General features: G+C 44.0%; 1 protein-coding gene across 4 annotated transcripts; it reads right to left on the minus strand.

Moving 5' to 3' along the window:
• Positions 1-5,635: 5,635 nt before the first annotated feature.
• Positions 5,636-13,869, minus strand: ACOT6 (acyl-CoA thioesterase 6). Of its 4 annotated transcripts, XM_033850885.2 has the most exons (5): positions 12,990-13,869; positions 10,820-11,022; positions 8,690-8,996; positions 8,423-8,544; positions 5,636-5,935 (listed from the first exon to the last, which is right to left on the minus strand). In XM_033850885.2, the coding sequence occupies exons 1-4, from the start codon at positions 13,444-13,446 to the stop codon at positions 8,468-8,470; spliced, it is 1,044 nt and encodes a 347-aa protein (XP_033706776.1). In that variant the 5' UTR covers positions 13,447-13,869; the 3' UTR covers positions 5,636-5,935; positions 8,423-8,467. The 4 variants fall into 4 exon arrangements, with proteins under 4 accessions (XP_033706776.1, XP_033706777.1, XP_033706774.1 ...); XM_033850886.2 differs by lacking the exon at positions 8,423-8,544; XM_033850883.2 differs by having other exon boundaries at positions 8,423-8,996.
• Positions 13,870-23,634: the final 9,765 nt, after the last annotated feature.

Consider the following 23,634-nt stretch of genomic DNA (forward strand, 5'->3'; position numbering starts at 1 on the left):
CTCATTCTATGAGGCCACCATCACCCTGATACCAAAACCAGACAAAAATACTGCATAAAAAGAAAATTACAGACCAATATCACTGATGAACATAGATGCAAAAATCCTCAACAAAATACTAGCAAACAGAATCCAACAGCACATCAAAAGGATCATACACCATGATCAAGTGGGATTTATCCCAAGGATGCAAGGATTCTTCAATATACGCAAATCAACCAATGTGATACACCATACTAACAAATTGAAGAATAAAAACTATATGATCATCTCAATAGATGCAGAAAAAGCTTTTGACAAAATTCAACACCCATTTATGATAAAAACTCTCCAGAAAGTGGGCACAGAGGGAACCTACCTCAACATAATAAAGGCTATATATGACAAACTCACAGCAAATATCATACTCAATGGTGAAAAACTGAAAGCATTTCCTCTAAGATCAGGAACAAGACAAGGTTGTCCACTCTCACCACTATCATTCAACATAGCTTTGGAAGTCCTAGCCACAGCAATCAGAGAAGAAAGAGAAATAAAAGGAATACAAATTGGAAAAGAAGAAGCAAAACTATCACTGTTTGCAGATGACATGATACTATACATAGAGACTCCTAAAGATGCCACCAGAAAACTACTAGAGCTAATCAATGAATTTGGTAAAGTTGCAGGTTACAAAATTAATGCACAGAAATCTCTTGCATTCCTATACACTAATGATGAAAAATCTGAAAGAGAAATTAAGGAAACACTCCTATTTACCATTGCAACAAAAAGAATAAAATACCTAGGAATAAACCTACCTAGGGAGACAAAAGACCTGTATGCAGAAAACTATAAGACACTGATGAAAGAAATTAAAGATGACACGAATAGATGGAGAGATATACCATGTTCTTGGATTGGAAGAATCAATATTGTGAAAATGACTATACTACCCAAAGCAATCTACAGATTCAATGCAATCCCTATCAAATTACTAACGGCATTTTATTTATTTATTTATTTATTGCGGTACGCGGGCCTCTCACTGTTGTGGCCTATCCCGTCGCGGAGCACAGGCTCCGGACGCACAGGCTCAGCGGTCATGGCTCACGGGCCCAGCCACTCCGTGGCATGTGGGATCTTCCCAGACCGGGGCACGAACCCGTGTCCCCTGAATCGGCAGGTGGACTCTCAACCACTGCGCCACCAGGGAAGCCTCCAATGACATTTTTTACAGAACTAGAACCAAAAAATCTTAAAATTTGTATGGAGACATAAAAGGCCCCGAATAGCCAAATCAGTCTTGAGGGAAAAAAATGGAGCTGGAGGAATCAGAGTCCCTGACTTCAGACTATACTACAAAGCTACAGTAATCAAGACAATATGGTACTGGCACAAAAACAGAAATATAGATCAATGGAACAGGATAGAAAGCCCCGAGACAAACCCATGCACCTATGGTCAACTAATCTATGTCAAAGGAGGCAAGGATATACACTGGAGAAAAGACAGTCTCTTCAATAAGTGGTGCTGGGAAAATTGGACAGCTACATGTAAAAGAATAAAATTAGAACACTCTCTAACACCATACACAAAAATAAACTCAAAATGGATTAGAGACCTAAATGTAAGACCGGACACTGTAAGTCTCTTATAGGAAAACATAGGAAGAACACTCGTTGACATATATCACAGCAAGATCTTTTTTGACCCACCTCCTAGAGTAATGGAAAACAAATGGGACCTAATGAAACTTAAAAGCTTTTGCAAAGCAAAGGAAACTGCAAACAAGGTGAAAAGACAACCCTCAGAATGGGAGAAAATATTTCCAACTGAATCAATGGACAAAGGATTAATCTCCAAAATATATAAATAGCTTATGCAGCTCAATATTAAAAAAACAAACAACCCAATCCAAAAATGGGCAGAAGATCTAAATAGACATTTTTCCAAAGAAGACATACAGATGGCCAAGAAGCACATGAAAAGCTGCTCAACATCACTGATTATTAGAGAAATGCAAATCAAAACTATAATGAGGTAACACCTCACACCAGTTAGAATGGGCATCATCAGAAAATCTACAAACAACAAATGTTGGAGAGGGTGTGGAGAAAAGGGAACCCTCTTGCACTGTTGGTGTGAATGTAAATTGATAGAGCCACTATGGAGAACAGTATGGACGTTCCTTAAAAAACTAAAAATAGAATTACCTTATGACCCGGCAATACCACTACTGGGCATATAGCCAGAGAAAACCATAATTCAAAAAGACACATGCACCCCAATGTTCATTGCAGCACTATTTACAATAGCCAGATCATGGAAGCAACCTAAATGCCCATCGACAGACAAATGGCTAAAGAAGATGTGGTATATATATACAATGGAATATTACTCAGCCATAAAAAGGAACGAAATTGGGTCATTTGTAGAGACGTGGATGAATCTATAGACTGTCATACAGAGTGAAGTAAGTCAGAAAGAGAAAAACAAATATCGTATATTAACGCATACATGTGGAACCTAGAAAAATGGTATAGATGAACCGGTTTGCAGGGCAGAAACTGAGACACAGATGTAGAGAACAAACATATGACACCAAAGGGGGAAAGAGGCATGGGGTGGGCGTGGGGGGGTGGTGTGATGAATTGGGAGATTGGGGCTGACATATATATAGTAATATGTATAAAATGGATAACTAATAAGAACTTGCTGTATAAAAAAATAAATTAAATAAAATTTTAAAAAATAGTATCTTATTGAATAACGTAGTTGGCACTTCAGAGAAATAACTCTCATGTGATGGAAAACCATGCAAAACTTCACCAGATTATTGAAATACAAGTGCCTATGAAAAGCTAATTTTCTTTAAAATACTGTCTTTTTAGGGGGAAATGCTTCCAGAATAAACGATATCATGTGTTTAAAAAAAAAGACACTCACGTTATTCTCAGACGACAAATTAACTAGCAAAGCAAGCCAGTTTAAGTCCAGTCCCTAAATCCACTGTAAGGCTCTCTGCATTAAAGGCCTCACGCACCAGGGAGCAGCAGGAAGCCGCGCAGGCGGCCAGCTCGCTGCGGAGCTCGGCGCGGAGAGAACTGTGCTGCACCTGGGCGGAGGCGGGCGCCGGGCTCAGCTGCACCGCCAGCCGACACGGCGCGTGGTGGACGGTCACCTCCACTTTGAGGGGGTTTTCATCACTCCCCTCGGCATCCTGCAGAGGAGGCATCCTCCGAGCCGGCCGGCGTTAGGCTCCCCAGGAGCACCATGGGCTCCACGCCCCTGAAGAGCTCGGAGCTCGGTCCCTGGCCGGGTCCAACACCTCCCGCCCCACTGCCGTCCGCCTCATTGTCGGCAGGCGAGAGGAAGAGGCGGCCTCGATCACTGAACCCCAAAGGGCCCCGCTCCCTGGGGCCTAAGCCTTCCACTTTAATACCCAGGAGCTTATTGGTTAGTCCAGTCTTGCGCTTGACGGCCAGGGTCGCGGCCTTTTGGGAGGAAAGGGATGATGTGGAGACAGACTTCCGAAGCTGGACGGGAGTCCCGGGAGTTCGGAGCACGGCCTGAGCCGCCAGTCACTGGGTGCGGGAATCTTCGCGGTGCGGCTTTGACCGCAGGCACACAGACGTGGCTTTGGCGCAAGGGGAACTGGGCTCAGTAGGCGGGGCGGGGCCGGGAGCAGGGGCGGGGCCGGCCGGAGTGCAGCAGGAGGGGCTGGGCCCGGAGGGGCGTGGCCCGGCGGGAAAAAAGCAGGCCGGGTCTCAAGAGGACCTGGACTGGTTCCTGGGGCGTCACTCAGTAAAGAGCTGCAAAAAGGGGCGACTTAGGAGGGCCCGGGGTCGGTTGTGCTTTTGGAGATCCCGAAGTGGGATCGTCCGGAAGAGGCAGGAGCTTATACCTAGCCTACCCTTCGACGTGTCGAGAATGAGAAATTAATGATTTCTGACAAAATGCCTCCGGTCGCCTTCTCTAAAATCCCTCTCTGGCCATCAGGGGACACTGTTCCCTAAACTTAGTTGGAGGCTCCATGTACTAGGCTCCCGCCAAATCCCTTTTCTTGCTTGAGGTTATTTTTGCCTGGATTAATAAAGACTGTTAAAAAAGAAAAAAAGACTGTCGAGATTAAAGTTTAAACGTTTCAGATGAGGCAGAGTACAGATATATATACACTGTGGAAATAATCTATATTGTCCTGTGGCCTGACATAATTATTAAAAATGTATATTTTTACATGAAGGGAAAAAAACTTACATTATATGACATTTATGGTTTGTTTTTTAAAAGAAAAAGGCATAGAACTCACAAAATAAAACTGTCCATGTATACAAAATGGTTCCGGAAGGCTACACTTCAAGTTGGTAACAGTAAATACCTCTGGGAGAAGACTGCGATTGAGCAATGAGTTAAGAGGTTTTTAAATTTTATCTGTATTACTTGAATCTTTTACAATGAAGAATGTACTTATATATGTAATTTAAAATTTGTTTTCCAGTATAGAATTCTATCTTAAAATGTACATGTAAAATGAGGTTAATTAACCCAGGTAAAACCATTCTATTAAACTGCTATGTCAAGTAAGATGTGTGGATATGTAATCCTGAATTCCCTTTGGAACAATCTCATTTTCAGATATATATCTTATCCCTCTTACCCCATAAATAAGATTGTAATTATCACGTATTCTGATTTATGGATGGAAAATATTTGCCACTGAAAGCACATGGTTACTGGACCAACAACCCTGTCTTTTTGAAAAGTACTTGTTTAAAGTCTCTCTGTCTTTGGAGAATACATGGTTGACCCCCAGTTTTAGAAAACAACTCAAGTAATTTTTTAAAAACAATAAATTTATTTATTTATGGCTGCGTTGGGTCTTCGTTGTTCACGAGCACTTTCTCTAGTTGCGGCGAGCCGGGGCTACTCTTCGTTGCGGTGTGTGGGCTTCTCATCGCAGTGGCTTCTCTTGTTGCGGAGCACAGGCTCTAGGCACGCGGGCTTCAGTAGTTGCAGCATGTGGGCTCAGTAGTTGTGGCTCACGGGCTTAGTTGCTCCGTGGCATGTGGGATGTTCCCGGACCAGGGCTTGAACCTGTGTCTCCTGCACTGGCAGGCGGATTCTTAACCACTGCGCCACCAGGGAAGTCCCTAACTCAAAGAATTTTGACTTCTGCCGCCCACATCCATCATTATAGTGGCCATAAATATTGGATGTTGTGCATCTCTGCATGTACCACCTGAAAAAACAGAATGCTTCCCACAAGCTTTTATCTTTCCAGTGTGCAAAGACCATTTAAAATGAATGTACACAATGGCTTAACCATGATACTCTGAAAGAATTAAGAAGTGTTTGTGGTTTTCAGTTTGCTGAAAATTGTAACAGGTTTATACAAATATTTCTTAAAGGATCAGTGGTTGACAAAAACATGTATCAATATTTGCTTTCAAAATGGTTCATTGGCCTTTCTCATCCTGATGGAAGTACATTCAAGGGCATTAGGCGTACAAACAAAAGCAGAACAATGGGCTGAATTTGGTTATATTTTCTGATTTTTTGTTTTTGAATATATGATCCAACTTTTTTTTTTTTTGGCTGTGTTGGGTCTTTATTTCTGTGCGTGGGCTTTCTTTAGTTGCGGCGAGCGGGGGGCCACTCTTCATCGCGGTGCGCGGGCATCTCACTGTCGCGGCCTCTGTTGCGGAGCACAAGCTCCAGACACGCAGGCTCAGTAGTTGTGGCGCACGGGCCTAGTTGCTCCGCGGCATGTGGGATCTTCCCAGACCAGGGCTCGAACCCGTGTCGCATTGGCAGGCAGATTCTCAACCACTGCGCCACCAGGGAAGCCCTTGATTTGTTTTTTGTTGCTGTTGTTGTTTTTAAGTGTCTCCAACTAAGTTTCTTTTAGGCTTCAACTTCTTTGAGCCACTAAGCATCAAGGAAAAATTACTGACTGTCATTGAAAAACAAAAATCAGTATGTTAAAAAATGGTTCCTTATTTCTTATTTTAAGTCTAAACTCTCCATCTCCCTCTCATGGGTGGGTCAAATAGTGGGCAGTGGGGGGCGCGCTGGTCACACCCCTGTGTCTGTGATGCCTGTGGCAAAAAGACTGCTGGAATAGGTCTCTGCGGTGAGGAGAGCTCAATAAAATGGTGGTTTCCAAAATAAATACATAAATCTGAACTCTCCAATTTGGCTTATGGAGCCTCCATTATGGGACCCTAACTTATCCTTGACTTTCCAGCTAAGTAATCCTCACCAGTCAGCTCTGCACTATTTGAGCTTATCTCCTCAGGTTGGAAGGCTGTAGAGCCAAATGGTTAATGAAGGCCATGGACTTTGGAGTTGGACTGGCCCAGTTCTCTCATCAACCAGATATATTTCTTAACCCTCCTGGGTCTCAATTTCCTCATCTGAAATAGTAAGAGCTAATATTTGAGAGTTTAGATATGTTACGTGCTTTACTTGGATGACCTAATTTAATCACAACAGCCCAATGAAGTAGTTTCTATTCTTATCACTATAATTATCCCCACTTTATAGATGAGGAAATCGAGGCTTAGAGAGGTTAATAACTTACCCAAGGTCACACAGTAAGCGATGGAGCCTGGGATTTATATCTACTGTAGAGGCAACCTTGAGGGTACTACCCTTTAAATCATTTAATGTTTCTTAGTAAGACAGCCTTTGGGAGAAACTGATTTCTAAGCTCTGATTTTATGAAGGCTGTAAATTTTGTGTAACTGATTAGGTTTCCTTCTCTGCATAAACCACTAGAAAACAAATGACTGAACGAGTGGCCCAATCAAGGCAAGTATATAGGCCTCATAATAAGCACTATTGTATTGACCTCATTTCTGGCTCCATTTTATGGATACCTTTTCTGTTTCTCCCTTTTAATTCACATTTACCATATTTTAGGTAGCTTTGTAACAACCTGAAATTATTTTTCAAATCTTAGAGACAGGGGGCCATATATGATCAACTCTGAGGGGAAAGTGACCAAATATCTTAGTCAGTATAGGGCATTCCAAGGCTACTTTATTAGTAAGGAAGAAATTAGGATGTACGGCCATCCCCACACCTAGTGCTTTAGTACACAGATATGTTTAGTCATCACCCTCATGTTTAAGCTTCTGGTGTTACCTTTCCACCCCTCACTTCTCTCACCCTCCCAGCCATTTTCCTTATAACTTCTTCCTATGATACCCCAGCCCAAAGGCATCTCTAGAGTAGCAGGACCACCTCAGAGTGAGTTAAAGCACAGGCTCTAAGGATTCAAATCACAGAAAATTATACTCATAGTGAATAAATACACTCAACACGTATTTTTAACAATTGGTCAAAATTAAGTAAGGAACCCTTCTCATTAGATTAAGATCTAATGGGCATTTGCTTGAATAGACTCAAATTGGTGAAAGACAGTATGTGCCCAGCAAGCCAATATTTTTCTGATGTGTCTCAGAAAAATATTCTTGCACTCAGGGAAGACCCTCTGCTCTGGTCTCATGACTCTAGATAGTGCCCAGTATAAGGCAATGGATTGAGATAGACTGATCCCAGTCCTTCCCAGTAGGAATGTAATAGGAACCGATGGTACCAGGAAGAAGTCTAATTTGTCAGGTATAACCTGACATCCAAAGATTAAGTCCTGAAAATCTATTGGCATCGAGGCATTTCTCTAGGTAGCCAAGTACTGAGATTGAGAATTCAGACGGTAAATACAGAGGAAGTATATCAACAGTATATATCAATAAACTGTTTTGCTTACAGCAATTTTTTTTGGTAAAGGATTCAATTTTACTTTGTAAAGTATCCTTTGAATTTTAAATTCAAAATTTGTAAAGAATACTTTATCAGTAAGGAAGAAATCGAAGTCTAGGGCCTCATTCATAAAATAAAAGCAAAGCTTAGGATACTAAGTATGTCAATGCCCCCAATCTTCAAAGTGGGGCTCAGAAACAAGAACGAAGCAGAGTCCATTCCTTAAGGGGCTCAAGTGCGCAGGTTCCCAAGGTTCAGACATGGTCAGTTAGGACCCAAAGAGTATATGGGACTCTTAGCAGTACAAAAGCTCAGTCCTCAGAACCAGAACAGAAGGCCAAATCTAGGCCAGCAGTTGAGACTTGGGCAGGCACTTCTTACATTTTTCCTGCTTAAGGTTAAGATTGGTCCTACAGATAAGATCAGAGTTAAGCCTATACACTGGGAAAAGTTCAGGGGAGAAAGGGATGGACCCAGCAGTGAAGAGAGTAGTGTTGCTAAGGCTCAGAATCCAGTAGGACCTGACAATGAAGCTGAGATGGTTGCTTTGTTACAAAAAGGTTCCTAGGTTCTCTGGAAAACCTAATACATGTTGTATGACTAGGATTTTTATTAACAGTATATGGTCTATGATTACAATGTTACAATTTGCTGGGCTTGACAGATTTTTTACCATTGAGGTGTTCATGGAAGAAAGTTTGGATTTGCTGCCAGGCATCTACCTGTGCCCTTGAGTGAGCCTTTGGCTCACCTCCATAGAATACTGGTTGGTCCAAAACTGCATGCACAGAGGCTCTACAAAGAGGAAAATAAGGCGGATCAATACAATGGCCAGTTCCTGGGTAGTAGATTATCTGGGGTCTGTCTTTCCCATGGGCTTGTAACCGTTCAGAGGCTATCTGAGCATAGAATTCACTCTTCCAGCTATGATCATCCATACCAACGATAAACAGGAAGGGTCCCTGGGCCTTTTCCAATGGAATAAGACTTCGGTGGTTGGGTTTCTCCAGTGGGTCATTCCAAATATCCTCCAAATTCAAAAGGCCTGACTCAGTGATTTTATATTTTCCTGGGTCACTGCTGAGATTAGGAATAATCATATCCTTGTAATGCAGAGGAGCTATTGTGTTGGCCACACAGGCATTAATAACTGCAGTAGCTGTGATGCCCTTCAAGAAAGAGGCCATTGAGAGACACAGGTCACCTCCTTTGGAGAAGCCAAGAAGCCCAACACTAGGGCCTTTCACCTGATGAAAAGAGAGAAAGAAAGAGAGAGAGAACAAGTCTAGAATTCATAAAGGGAGAACTTAAACTGTGATTTTACATTGTCTAGGCAGCTTTCTCACATGTCATTTGCTTTCCTTTCTTATGCAACAATCCACAAAGTTCAAACGTATCTTCTAATAAGCAAATCAATTTTTTTTTTTTGTCTGCGCTGGCACGGCATGCAGGATCTTAGTTCCCTGACCAGGGATTGAACCCGTGTCCCCTCCATTGGGAGCACGGAATCTTTACCACTGGACTAACATGGAAGTCCCAAACAAATCAATTAATTTCCTGGTACACAGGCCCTCCACTAACATTTATGGTGACTAGGTCAAGAGTACACACAGAGGCCCATATACCCTATACCTAAATACTTAAGAGTTATAAATATTTGAAAATTAAATAAAATATATTCTTTTCTGCTACCTTGATAAATATACCTCCATAACAACTTATAAGGTCAGGTTCAAATTTCATATCTTAGAACTTCCTGGAGTTCTGTACTAGAACATGGCATGGGGGGAGTGCCAGCCCCTGGCCCTAGTCCCTGGTCCTTGGCCAACTCTCTTTCTCTTCCCATCCCTGCCTGGCTCCATCATGTACCATAAGGGCCCTCTCACACATGCGTTTGGACACCCTAGCCTATATGTTTAAGGCCTAGGTGTGTTCACATTAAGGGACCCAGAGAAGAGGCATAGGGCTTGGAAGCAGGATCAGAGCTGGTTGGAAGATAATTGTGGGGTTCCAGATCCAAAGGGCATGGTGTGAGGGGCACATGGCTTCCAGGTAGACACATTCCCTTGGCCCCTCAAACTCCGCACCCTGTGGTCAGGGATGCAGCCAAAGGAAGGCCAGAGAGTGGTCATCTAAAACAAAAGGTCCAGAGCAGAAGCCCCTCTTGCCCAGCTCTAAGGGCAGAACTGATGGTATATATTGGTCTCTTCTTGTTCCTGGGGGCTTATATCCCATAAATAAACCAGTCATCACAGTTCATGATCATCTAGGTTTTAGCAGCTCTATTGAGACCAGTCCCTGAATTCTAACAGAGTTAGACCTTGCAGTACATCTTACTCCTTAACATTAGAATGTTTGGGTTTCTTTAAGTCTAGATAGTAGCAAAGACTATGTATTCCATTGAGAATCATACCAAAATGTTTTAATTAATTTTTCCAGTCTCATATAAGAACTTTCTTTACAAAACCACAATACCATTAACACACTTAACAAAATTAATGGTTCCTTAATATCATCGAATACACACCCCTATTCAAATGTCACCAGTTGTCTCAAAAATCTCTTTACAGTCACTTTTTTCTCTATACGTTTAATCTTTTTTTTTGGGGGGGGGCCGTGCTGCACAGCATGCGGGATCTTAGTTCCCCAACCAGGGATCAAACCCCCATCCCCTGCAGCAGAAGCGCGGAGTCTTAACCACTGGACTACTGGGGAAGTCCCTACCTTACTCTTACAAATGAGAAAAACTGAATTCCAGAAAGGGAAACTGCCTTATTCAGGATTATAATGCCACTTGGTGGTAGACACAGAACCAGAACTTAAGGTTAGTAACTTTTTAGTCTAGCTCTTTGAATTCTGGTCAAGAACTAAAGGGAACTAAACAGTTGAGTCTTAAGGGATTGGAGAGAGATGGGCAGAAATGAAAATAATAATCCTAACAACTTTTGAAGGAGCCTTTGTGTCTCATGGCATATTTCCAGCCCTGGGTGTCCTGGTAGAGCTTTTGGATCCAGCCCTGTGTCTGCTCTACCCCCTCTCCTCTGCATTCAGGTGAGCACCAGAACCCCACCTTTGGATGTTGCAGCATGAAGTCCACAGCTTCTTCAAAGTACTCCAGGCACACGTTATTCAAATATTTAGGGAGGTCTTCAAATCTGAAATAAGCCAGAGCGAGCACAGCAAAACCATGTCCAGCCAGGAGGCTGGCCCTGTATTCACAAAGGCCACCACCACTTCCAAAAAGATCGAGGATTCCAGGGAATGGTCCTGTGCCTGGAGAGCACCACAAATCATAAGGAGTTTTAGACACTCAAAAGACATTCTTGGGTTTCAGATTTTGGCAGTCAGCAAAGAGAAGTTTTTAAAGCAAGTAAAGTTGTGGGTGGGAGTTTGGTGGAAAAGGACTCTTTTTACTTTGTCTTTTTTTTTTTAATAAACTTTGGGGAGAAGGGAGGGGGGAAAAGTGCCTTATTTTCTCCGTAATTTTTCATATATTTGCAAAAAACAACAATGATAATATAAACCAAATTAGAAATAACGTAAGATGAGATGTACATTTTCCACCAAATTTTCCTCAAAAAAACCCCCCAAAAACTGAAAATGCTTTGACAGCTGTAAAGCGCTCTACATATACAGGGGATTATTAGAATATACTCCCCACCTCCTTTACACCCTCTGCTCCAGCCTTAAAGAACGCCATTCCTAAATGTGCTATGCTCTCTTTGGCCCTGAAAATGGTGTACACTATTCTCCTCCCCTCTCCACCATTTCTGAACCGGCTGACTCATCAGTCTTCAAATCTAAGTTTAGAGCTCCCTTCCTGGAAGACTTCCCAGATGCCCTCCAAGGCTGAGTTGAATTACATAGCCTTTTATATGTTCCCACCAGCACCCTGGGCCTGTACCTCCCCTATCATAGCACTTACCACACTTACAGATCCAAGTATAGCTGCCGGTATCCTCTATTAGGCGGTAGGTACAGTGAGGCCCATGAGTGAATTTGCTAGCTACTGTATGTAGCATAGTCCTTGATTTAACACATATTTGTTAAATAATTGAACTTTTCTGCATTATTTACAAAAAGCCTTTGAGTCAGAAAACAATACATTTTAAATGGGCCACAGAGTAGATACTAAAATAGTGAACAACTGACTTGATTGAAATATCGCAGCTGGGCAGTGAAAGATTTTTTTTTTTGAAATATTTTTTAAGAAATTAAAGTCTTTAGGAGATTCTTATTAAATCAGTCAGTATGATTTATTGAGCTCTTATTATATCCCTGTGTAAGCCTCTAGGCATACAGAGATATGGAGATGTATAAGTGCCAATTCCAGACCCAGGAGTTCACAGTTGAGTGGGCAGGGCTAGTTAAGGCTGTGAATTGCTGAAGAGCTGTAAGAATAAAGCAGGGCCTCCTGTTTTGGAGAATAATCACAGAAATCAGTTTAGGAATTCTGTGAGCAGTGGCAACTCCAGCATTTCTATATATAGCAGGGGTTTCAGTCAGGAATGTGGTTGGAAGGGGTGGGTCAGTTGTCTTGTTTACAGGCCACTTTTACCTACCAAGCACCTTGTTTTTACTTAGACTAGGGTTTCTCAACCTTAGCACTATAGACATTTGGAGTAAGATATTTCTTTGTTGTGGGGCTGTCCCGTGGATTGTAGATGTTTAGCACCTACCCACTAGATGCCAATAGCACCCTCTCCAATCGTGACAATCAAAAATGTCTCCAGATATTACCAATTGCCCCTGGAGTGGAAGAGAATCATTCCAGGTTGAGAAACACTGACAGACTGTTTATTATGGGGGAGGGGACTTTCAGGGAGTTTTTTTGTTTGTTTTTTAGTATTGCGGGGCACTGCCTCTATCTCTGGGTTTTAGTTTCCTTTGAAGTTTGATGTGAAAGAAGGCCCAAATCACTCCTGCACACCAGCAGAAGTCACTGCCTAATATTAGTATCTGAGACACAGCTGCATGGCTGGCACATAGCAGCATAAATACACTTTTGAGTACTCTGAATGAACTTTTAGCATATAGCTGAGGGAATGGCAGTACCTCCAGGAAGTGTCCTGAAATTTAGAGGAGAAACTTCCACCCAGAATTCATGATAGACTTTGGAGCTTGGGGACGAATTTAGGGAAGTTCCACAACCACGGGGTTCCCTAGACAGGCAAGGGGCCGCCCAGGGTCTCAGGACTCTACCTGGCTTTCCACAACAGCCTGGGAAGTGGGCTGCTCACCTGGCGGCAGGAAGAGCGTGGCGCGCACCCGGCCCACGCGCACGGGCTCGCGCCGCACCCCCGGCGCCAGGAAGTCGCGCTCGTTCACCGCCCGGCCCAGGAGCTCTGCGGCTTCCGGGTCGTGGCCATCGAGCACCTCCAGCTCCACGGTGAAGGGCGTCTGTACGTCCCGCTTCACCAGCCGCAGCAAGGGCTTCTCGGGCTCTAAAGCCCAGAGGAGCCCCATGGGCTCGAGGCCCGTGAAGCTGCCGCCCAGCGCGGGCGCGCGCTCGAGGTCCAGCTGGCCGTGGGCGTCGGCGCAGTAGCGCGCGTGGGCTCGGAAGAGCTCGTCCTTCTCGTCGCGCAGGGACGCGCGCAGCGTGACCGGCTGCCCCGGGGCCAGGCCGCGCACGGCGATGCGCACGGGCTCGTCCCAGCGGCAGCGGCCCGCAGGCTCCAGCGTCACCGTCGCCGCCATCTGGATCCCAGCAGAGAAGGGGCGGCCCGGCGGAGTCAAGGGTAGGGCCTGGCGTCTCTCCACCTCCCTGGGAGGCAGTCGCAATTGGAACGTTTGCGCTACTCCCGTTGGGCGGCCGAAGGGACACTTGCTAAACCGCTTTGTGAAGTCTCCTGGAGTTTGTGCAGTCCACTACTGCCTGCCTGGAAGAGTATCTGCTAAAATAAGCGTTTTATGGTAATTATTAATCCTGCGGTCCAATATGGAGAGTGTCGAAATAGAAGTACAAAGATTGCTGACAGCTAAAGGATTGGGAAAGATACCGGGCAGTTCCAAGAAGTTTGAGTATTGTTGACTTAAAAAAAATGCACAGCGTGAAGAGTTGTGAGTTCAGTTTTATTTGGGGTTTATTTGGGGCAAAATGAGGACTGCAGCCCTGGAAACAGCATTTCAGATAACTCTGAGAAACTGCTCCAAGGAGGCGGGGGGGGGGGGGGGGGGGGGGGGGCGGGGGGGGCGGTCAGGAGCCAGGATATATGAGTTTTGCAACCAAGGGAAGGTAGTCGGGAACTCAAAAGATTATTGTTAATTAAAGAAAACCAGATATCTCAAGTTAAGGAATTTAGTGCTTTTCTATGTATGGGAAGATGCAAGAGTCTGGGCTCACTGAAATCATTCCTTTGCTATGCGCCTCAGCTATCTGGGGCCAGTACCCTGTATTTTCACATCCTCAGTTTCCTCAGGGCTCATTGCAGGAAGTGGCTGCAGTCTGATGGCTGCTAGATGGCAGGTATTCTTTTCAGCCCTGAGTTTCCTCAGGGCTCACCGGCTCACGTTGGAGGGTTGCAATCGTTGATGACTGTGACATCCTTTGTTTATTGATATGGCAGGAAATATTCCATTTATAAATATTCCAGGGCTTCCCTGGTGGCGCAGTGGTTGAGAGTCTGCCTGCCAATGCAGGGGACACGAGTACGTACCCCGGTCTGGGAAGATCCCACGTGTCGCGAAGCGGCGGAGCGGCTGGGCCAGTGAGCCATGGCCGCTGAGCCTGCGCGTCCGCAGCCTGTGCTCCACAACGGGAGAGGCCACAACAGTGAGAGGCCCGCGTACCACACACACACACACATACACACACACACACACACACACACAAATATATATATATATATATATATTCCATTCGATTTATAAATATTTGATTTATCAGTATTAAAAAGCATCCCAGGTGATTGTAATTAAAGGGATCACTGGAAACATAGTCCTAATCCTACCCTTAACCCTCAATCCTTTACTGAGCCTTTTTCCTAGAGCTAAGGATACCTACAATGGCTTCCAGAGCAGGGAGATGTTTCTGGAGAGAGAACTTCCTGGGTTCCAGTCTGATCCTGCTCCTTAATAGCGTGGTGATTCTTAGCAAGTTACATAATTAAGCTTCTGAATCCAGTTTCCTTATCTGTAAAGGATTTCTTTTCTTTTTTGCAGTAATTTTAATAATGAGTAATTTTACTATCTGAATTAGGTTTAGGACACCTGTTTAAATCCCACCTTCACAGATTATGACAAATGTTAGAGAATTGAAATATCTTGGAGGCAGGACTGTAAAGGTAAATCGCTGGCTGCCGAGTGAGAGCAAACGGCTGTTGATATTTAAAACCTATTGGGATTGAAAACAATGCTTGTAAAATCAATAACAGGATTTCAGTCAGGGGTGATTTAGAAAGCTCTTCCTATAGAGAAACAATGTCAGCCATAGTTAACACAAAATTCATTGTTTTCTGTAATTCTCAGTCAACACCCAGATCCATCTGCTTTTCTGATAACCCCAAGTGAGAGTTAAAGGGGAAAGAGGCAGGAGGTGGGAACAGACTCCCAGTTATTCCAGTATCCTAGGTGTGGTTTCACTGATGATCCTGGGCCTGGTACTATTTCCTATTACCATTTGGTAGGCCAAGAGAGCTCCACGTTTCTGTTTTTAGCAGCCAGTATCTATCCATTTGAGTATGTTCTTTCTCCAAGATTGCAATACCTTAATTTCAATAATCATCTCATGGTTAATAGTGTTGTATCAATGTTACCTTCCTGATTTTGAAATTTTGTACTATGGTTATGTAAGAAGTTAACATTAAGGGAAATCAAGATGAAGAGTATAGCTGGGCTATTTTTGCAACATTTTTGTAACTCTAAAATTATTGCCAAATAAGAAGTTAAAATACCAAGGAGTGATAAAACCACCCTAGAGGATTCCTTTGGTCCTCCGTGTCCAACTTGTAGGGGTAGTAAAACCTGCTCACCTCAGTCAGATCCTTGCTCTTCCATATCCTTGAACACATAGTCTTTCCCATTTGATTGAAGTTTCCAGGAATTTGCATTATGTCTGATCCTGTATCCAAAATCCCGTGCCTTCGGTTTTTAAGTAAAAATAAAAGACACATTTTTTATTTTCACCAAAAACTTTTTGAACAACATATTCACCCTTTTGTTCCACTACCTTCTGCCATTTTTCAGGCAACTTCATGATTCTATGTTCCCAAAACTTTTTATCTTTTTGAGCAAAGAACTGTTGCAGGTGCCTTTTACAGTTTTCCAGGGAATTGAAATTCTTTCCATTAAAAGAATTTTGTAAAGACTGAAATAAATGGAATTCCGAAGGTGCAATGTCTGGTGAATACAGCGGATGAATCAGAATTTCCAGCCAGGGCTTCCCTGGTGGCGCAGTGGTTGGGAGTCCGCCTGCTGATGCAGGGGACGCGGGTTCGTACCCCGGTCTGGGAGGATCCTACGTGCCGCGGAGAGGCTGGGCCCGTGAGCCGTGGCCGCTGAGCCTGCGCGTCCGGAGCTTGTGCTCCGCAATGGGAGAGGCTGCAGCAGTGAGAGGCTCGCGTACCGCAAAAAACAAACAAACAAACAGAACTTCCCAGCCAGGTTGTAACAGTTTTTGCCTGGTCATCAAAGAAACATGTGATCTTGCGTTATCCTGATGGAGGATTATGCGGATTCTGTTGACTAATTCCGGACACTTTTCATCAAGTGCTGCTTTCATTTCGTCTAATTGAGAACAGTACTTGTTGGAATTAATCGTTTGGTTTTCCAGAAGGAGCTCATAATAGAGGACTCTCTTCCAATCGCACCGTATACACAACATCACCTTCTTTGGATGAAGACCGGCTTTTGGTGTGGTTGGTGGTGGTTCATTTCACTTGCCCCACCATCTCTTCCGTTCCACATTCTCATACAGTATCCACTTTTCATCACCCGTCACAATTTGTTTTAAAAACGGAGTGTTTTTGTTACGTTTAAATAGAGAATTGCATGTGGAAATACGGTCAAGAAGGGTTTTTTCGCTTAATTTATGTGGACCCCAAACATCAAAGCGATTCACATAACCAAGCTGGAGCAAATGATTTTCAGCGCTTGATTTGGGTATTTTGAGTATGTTGGCTATCTCCCTCGTAATATAACGTCGATTGTTCTCAATTAATGCCTCCACGTGATTGCTATCAACTTCAACTGGTCTACCCGACCGTGGAGCATCATCCAGCAAGAAATCTCCAGCACAAAACTTGACAAACCATTTTTGACATGTTCAGTCAGCCGTAGCACCTTCTCCATACGCTGCACAAATCTTTTTTGTGTGTTTCAGTTGCGTTTTTACCTTTCTTGAAATAATAAAGCATAATATGCTAAAAATGTTGTTATTCTTCCATCTTCAATATTAAAATGGCTACACAAAAATTCGCTAGTTTCGATAAGTTTTTTTTTAATGCACGCTGATATGTCAGCTTTCATAATACGATCTAACAGAATTGTTTCGAATGAAGTTAAAGACGACTAAGCACTACTAGAGTCATCTTATGGGAAAAAACGAACAAACTTTTTGGCTAACCCAATATATAACGTGCTCCTATTATGGGTACATAAATGTTTACAGATGTAATGTCCTCTTTCTGGATTGACACTTTTATTATCATAGACTGTTCTTTGTTTTGTTACAGTCTTTGTTTTAAAGTCTCTTTTGTGTGATATAATTATTGCCACCCCAGCTTTCTTTTCCTTTCCATTGCATCTTTTTACATCCCTTCACTATCAGTCTGTAAGTGTCTTTGTGTTTGAAGTGAGTCACTTGTAGGCAGCATATAGAAGCGTTTTGTTTTTTATTCAGCCACCTTATATCTTTTGATTGGCAAATATACATTACATTTAAAGTAATTATTGGTAGTTGTACACTTTTTGCCATTTTGTTAACTGTCTTCTCATTCTTTTTGTAGTTCCTCTCTGTTCCTTTTCTCTCTCTCTTCCCTTGTGGTTTGACTGTTTTCTTAGTGTTATGTTTAGATTCCTTTCTCATTTTCCTTTATATATTTACTATAAGTTTTCTCTTTGTGGTTACCATGAAGTTCACATATAACACCTTATGTATATAACAGTCTTTAAGTTGATAGTAACTTAATTTTGAACACATTCCAAAGCTTTATATTTTTACTCCCCCCTGTGCTTTATATCTTTGATGACACATTTTACATCTTCTAATGTATCCCTTAACTATGGTATTTTCATTAATTTTAATACTTTTGTCTTTTGCCCTTTATAAGTGATTGATCTACTACCTTTATTATTTATTTACATATTCCAGTGAGATTTTTACTTATATATGTTTTCTTTTTATTCGTTAGTGCCTCTTCTTTTTAGCTTAGGGGAGTTCCTTTAACATTTGCTGCATTTGCTGAAAGGCCAGTTTAGTGGTGATGAACTCCTCTACTTTTGCTTACCTGGAATACTCTTAATGTGTCCTTCAATTCTGAATGATAACCTTGCTGGGTAGAGAATTTTCAGTTGGCAGTTTTTTCCTTTCAGCCCTTTGAGTATATCATGCTACTCTCTTCTGGCCTATAAAGTTTCTGCTGAAAAGTCTGTTCATAGACCTATGGTGTTTCCTTTGTACATAATAGGTTGCTTTTCTCTTGCTGCTTTTAAGATTCTCTCTCTTTAACTGTTACCATTTTAATGATAATGTATCTTGGTGTGATTCTCTTTGGGGACATCTTACTTGGAATTCTCTAGGCTTCCTGGACCTGGATGTCTCTTTCCTTCCCAGATGAGGAAGTTTTCAGCCATTATTTCTTCAAATACTTTTTCTGGCCCTTTCTCTCTCTCCTCTCCATCTGGGACCCCTATAATGCAAATGTTTTTCTGCTTGATGTTGTCCCAAGATGCCTTATGGTATCCCTGCTTCTTTTAATTCTTTTTCTCATTTTTCTGCTCTGAGTGTTTTCCATTGCTTTGTCTTCCATGTCATTGATTCGTGCTGTTTCATCCATTCTGCTGTTGAACCTCTCGTGTATTTTTCAGTTATAACCTTTAGTACTTTTTATATTTTCTCTCTCTCTTTGTTAAAGTTCTCCTGTGTTCATCTATTCTCCTGAGATTGGTGAGCATCTTTATGACCATTATTTTTGCTTTTATTTATTTTCATTTATTTATTTAATTTTTGACTGCATTGGGTCTTAATTGCTGTGCGTGGGCTCTCTCTAGTTGCAGCGAGCTGGGGCTACTCTTCATTGCAGTGCGCAGGCTTCTCATTGCAGTGGCTTCTCTTCTTGTGGAGCATGGGCTCTAGATACCCGGGCTTCAGTAGTTGCAGCACCTGGATTCAGTATTTGTGGCCCGTGGGCTCAGTAGTTGTGGCACACGGGCTGTAGAGCACAGGCTCAGTAGTCATGGCACATGGGCTTAGTTGCTCTGCAGCATGTGGAATCTTCCCAGACCAAGGATTGAACCTGTGTCCCCTGCATTGGCAGGCAGATTCTTAACTGCCCCCGGCCAGGCCGGGGCTCACTGGAGTGGGGTGGGCTGGCGACCCACGGCGGGAGTGCGAGCCCGGGACCGGGCCGTGCCCCGTGGAAACACGCTACATGGACATACACGGTGCTGGCCTTGCTCCTGTTTCAGTGCCAGTTCTGATGGCTGGTGATGTTTGCACCTGAAAATAAAGGGGTGTTGTGCCTCTGCCTATGGCCATTATTTTAAACTATCAGGTCAGTGTTTTTAATCTCAACTTCATAAAGGTCTTTTTCTGGGTATTTGCCTTGGTCTTTGGTTTGGAACAAGTTCCTGTCTCCTCATTTTGCCTCTCAGTGTTACATGTAATTAGGCGAAATGGCTAGCGCCCTCACTCTCGAAAGAGTGGTCCTGGGTAGGAGCTGTTCTTTGTGGTCCAGAAGCACAGTCTCCCCTGACCACCAGAGCCAGGCACTCTATGGGCATCACCTGTGTGGGCTGCTTGAGTCTGATGGCTGTGACAGCGTTGCATAGGGCGGGGCTGGGAGCTCTCACCTAGCCAACTGTGGCTCAGCCACTGTGCGGGGAGAGCAGGGTTCAAGTCACTTGCCCAATTCAATTGCGGCTGAGCTGCAGCGTGCGGTGGATGGAACTTGGGGTGCCTGTCCAGGCTGATGACAGCTCAGCTGCTGTCAGGGGAAGGTGGACGCTTGCTGGCCCAGTTGTGACTTGTCTGCTGCCTGGGGTGAGCAGGGCTCGGGGTTCTGCCTGGTCCAGTTTTGGCTCAGCTACTCTGCAGAGAGGGTTGCAGCTCCGTCTCTGTGCGGGTTGGGTGGGGCTCAGGGCAGGGTGCCTCCCAGGCCAATTGTGGCTCGGCTGCTGTGTGGGGAGGGCAGGACGATTGCCAGGTTGCGTTGCACCTGGGGTTCTGCACAGGGTGGGATGCTCGCCCAGCCTGGTTGTAGTGCAAGGTGGGCAGAGCATGCCCTCCCGTGCTAGCAGGCTAGAGGAAGGGCACCAAAAATGGCTCCTGTAGGCTTGTCACCAGCAACTTAGATTGAGCCTGCAAAAATGGTGTCCACTAGTGCTTCCGTCCCCAGATAAAGACGCTACAGGTTCTCGTCTTGCCGTCAGCCACTTTAAAGTTAGTAAATGGGTCTACCTCACTTATGGTCTAGGCGCTTTTCAATCTGTTGCTTTTGTGCTGGATCTCAGGGCCAGTGGGTTTGTATGAGAGTCCTCTGAGAGTGGGATCTCTGTTCCCTATGGTTCTATGATTCTCCTGGTCTTAGTACCAATTGAGTTTCAAAATCAGATTTTTTTCAGGTGTGGGGGTCGTCTTTCCAGTGCTGGCCCCCAGGGTCGGGGTGCCTGATGTGGGGCACAATCCATTCACACCTTGAGGGAGAATTCTGTATTTATGGGATCCCTCCTTATTGTGGGGTCACAGCATCTAGGGTGAGGTCCCAGGTAAGGACACGTCTGTGCCTCTTCTACGATTTTTGATGTAACTTTGTCTTCTGTTTTGGAGGTGCATGTTCTCAGGTCCTTTTCAGAGGAAAAGTATTCCAACTGGAGCTGTAAATTTGGTATGTCCATGGGAGGAAGTGATTTCAGAGTTTTCCTATGGCATCTTGGACTGCTCCGACTCACATTTGTATCTTTAAACAATGTTTTTTTGTTTTGCCAACTTTTGAGTCTTACGTAAATGAAAACATTATTTTCACTTGGTCAAAGTTAATTTTTATTTAGCTGTATGCAAATCTTATGAGTGCATTCTACTTAAAAAAATAACATCTTTATGTGGTATGATTTATATTCCATAAAACTCATTTACTTAAAGTGCACAGTTCGGTGTTTTTAGTATATTCACAAGGTTGTACAACCATCACCACTACTTAATTCCAGAACATCTTCATCATCCCCCAAAGAATCCCAGTACCCATTAGTAGTCATCTCCATTTCCCCACAACCGTCTTTATTTCCAGTCCTGGGTAATCACTAATCTACTTTCTGTCTCTGGAGATTTGTTTATTCTGGGTAGTTCTAATAAAGGAAGTCATAAATATGTGGTCTTTTGTGACTAGCTTCTTTTCCATGTAATGCTGTCAAGTTTCATCCATGTCATAGCATGTATCAGTACCTCCTTCCCTCTTTATTGCTAAATAGTCCATTAAATTGATATGCCAAATTTCATTATCCATTCATCGACTGATGGACATTTGAGTTGTATCCACTTCTTGGCTACTAGGAATACTGTATCTGTGAACAGTCCTGTATTTAAGTTTTTGTGTGTTTTGCAGTTCTCATTTGTTTTGGATACATAACTAGGAATGGGATTGCTGGGTCATACTGCAATTCTGTGTTTAATTTTTGAGGCAAAGCAAGGCTTCCAAAGTGGCTATGCCATTTTACAATCCCACCAGCAGTGTATGAGGGTTCCAATTTCATCACCCCCTCACCAGCACTTTTTCTTCTTTTTTTTTATTGTAGCCATTCTAGTGAGTATAAAGTGGTATCTCACTGTGGCTAAATTTGCATTTTCCTGAAGCCTAATGATATTGTTCATCTTTTCATATGCTTATTGGCCATTTGTATATCTTCTCTGGGGAAATGTCTATTCAGAACCATTGCCTACAGAAAAGGGAACCCTCTTGCACTGTTGGTGTGAATGTAAATTGATAGAGCCACTATGGAGAACAGTATGGAGGTTCCTTAAAAAACTAAAAATAGAATTACCTTTTGACCCGGCAATACCACTACTGGGCATATAGCCAGAGAAAACCATAATTCAAAAAGACACATGCACCCCAATGTTCATTGCAGCACTATTTACAATAGCCAGATCATGGAAGCAACCTAAATGCCCATCGACAGACAAATGGCTAAAGAAGATGTGGTATATATATACAATGGAATATTACTCAGCCATAAAAAGGAACGAAATTGGGTCATTTTTAGAGACGTGGATGAATCTATAGACTGTCATACAGAGTGAAGTAAGTCAGAAAGAGAAAAACAAATATCGTATATTAACGCATATATGTGGAACCTAGAAAAATGGTATAGATGAACCGGTTTGCAGGGCAGAAACTGAGACACAGATGTAGAGAACAAACATATGACACCAAAGGGGGAAAGAGGCATGGGGTGGGCGTGGGGGGGTGGTGTGATGAATTGGGAGATTGGGGCTGACATATATATAGTAATATGTATAAAATGGATAACTAATAAGAACTTGCTGTATAAAAAAATAAATTAAATAAAATTTTAAAAAATAGTATCTTATTGAATAACGTAATTGGCACTTCAGAGAAATAACTCTCATGTGATGGAAAACCATGCAAAACTTCACCAGATTATTGAAATACAAGTGCCTATGAAAAGCTAATTTTCTTTAAAATACTGTCTTTTTAGGGGGAAATGCTTCCAGAATAAACGATATCATGTGTTTAAAAAATAGGACACTCGCGTTATTCTCAGACGACAAATTAACTAGCAAAGCAAGCCAGTTTAAGTCCAGTCCCTAAATCCACTGTAAGGCTCTCTGCATTAAACGCCTCACGCACCAGGGAGCAGCAGGAAGCCGCGCAGGCGGCCAGCTCGCTGCCGAGCTCGGCGCGGAGAGAACTGTGCTGCACCTGGGCGGAGGCGGGCGCCGGGCTCAGCTGCACCGCCAGCCGACACGGCGCGTGGTGGACGGTCACCTCCACTTTGAGGGGGTTTTCATCACTCCCCTCGGCATCCTGCAGAGGAGGCATCCTCCGAGCCGGCCGGCGTTAGGCTCCCCAGGAGCACCATGGGCTCCACGCCCCTGAAGAGCTCGGAGCTCGGTCCCTGGCCGGGTCCAACACCTCCCGCCCCACTGCCGTCCGCCTCATTGTCGGCAGGCGAGAGGAAGAGGCGGCCTCGATCACTGAACCCCAAAGGGCCCCGCTCCCTGGGGCCTAAGCCTTCCACTTTAATACCCAGGAGCTTATTGGTTAGTCCAGTCTTGCGCTTGACGGCCAGGGTCGCGGCCTTTTGGGAGGAAAGGGATGATGTGGAGACAGACTTCCGAAGCTGGACGGGAGTCCCGGGAGTTCGGAGCACGGCCTGAGCCGCCAGTCACTGGGTGCGGGAATCTTCGCGGTGCGGCTTTGAGCGCAGGCACACAGACGTGGCTTTGACGCAAGGGGAACTGGGCTCAGTAGGCGGGGCGGGGCCGGGAGCAGGGGCGGGGCCGGCCGGAGTGCAGCAGGAGGGGCTGGGCCCGGAGGGGCGTGGCCCGGCGGGAAAAAAGCAGGCCGGGTCTCAAGAGGACCTGGACTGGTTCCTGGGGCGTCACTCAGTAAAGAGCTGCAAAAAGGGGCGACTTAGGAGGGCCCGGGGTCGGTTGTGCTTTTGGAGATCCCGAAGTGGGATCGTCCGGAAGAGGCAGGAGCTTATACC

This window comes from Tursiops truncatus, chromosome 2 (assembly GCF_011762595.2).
Source record: "Tursiops truncatus isolate mTurTru1 chromosome 2, mTurTru1.mat.Y, whole genome shotgun sequence".
In the NCBI taxonomy this organism is placed as follows: domain Eukaryota; kingdom Metazoa; phylum Chordata; class Mammalia; order Artiodactyla; family Delphinidae; genus Tursiops; species Tursiops truncatus.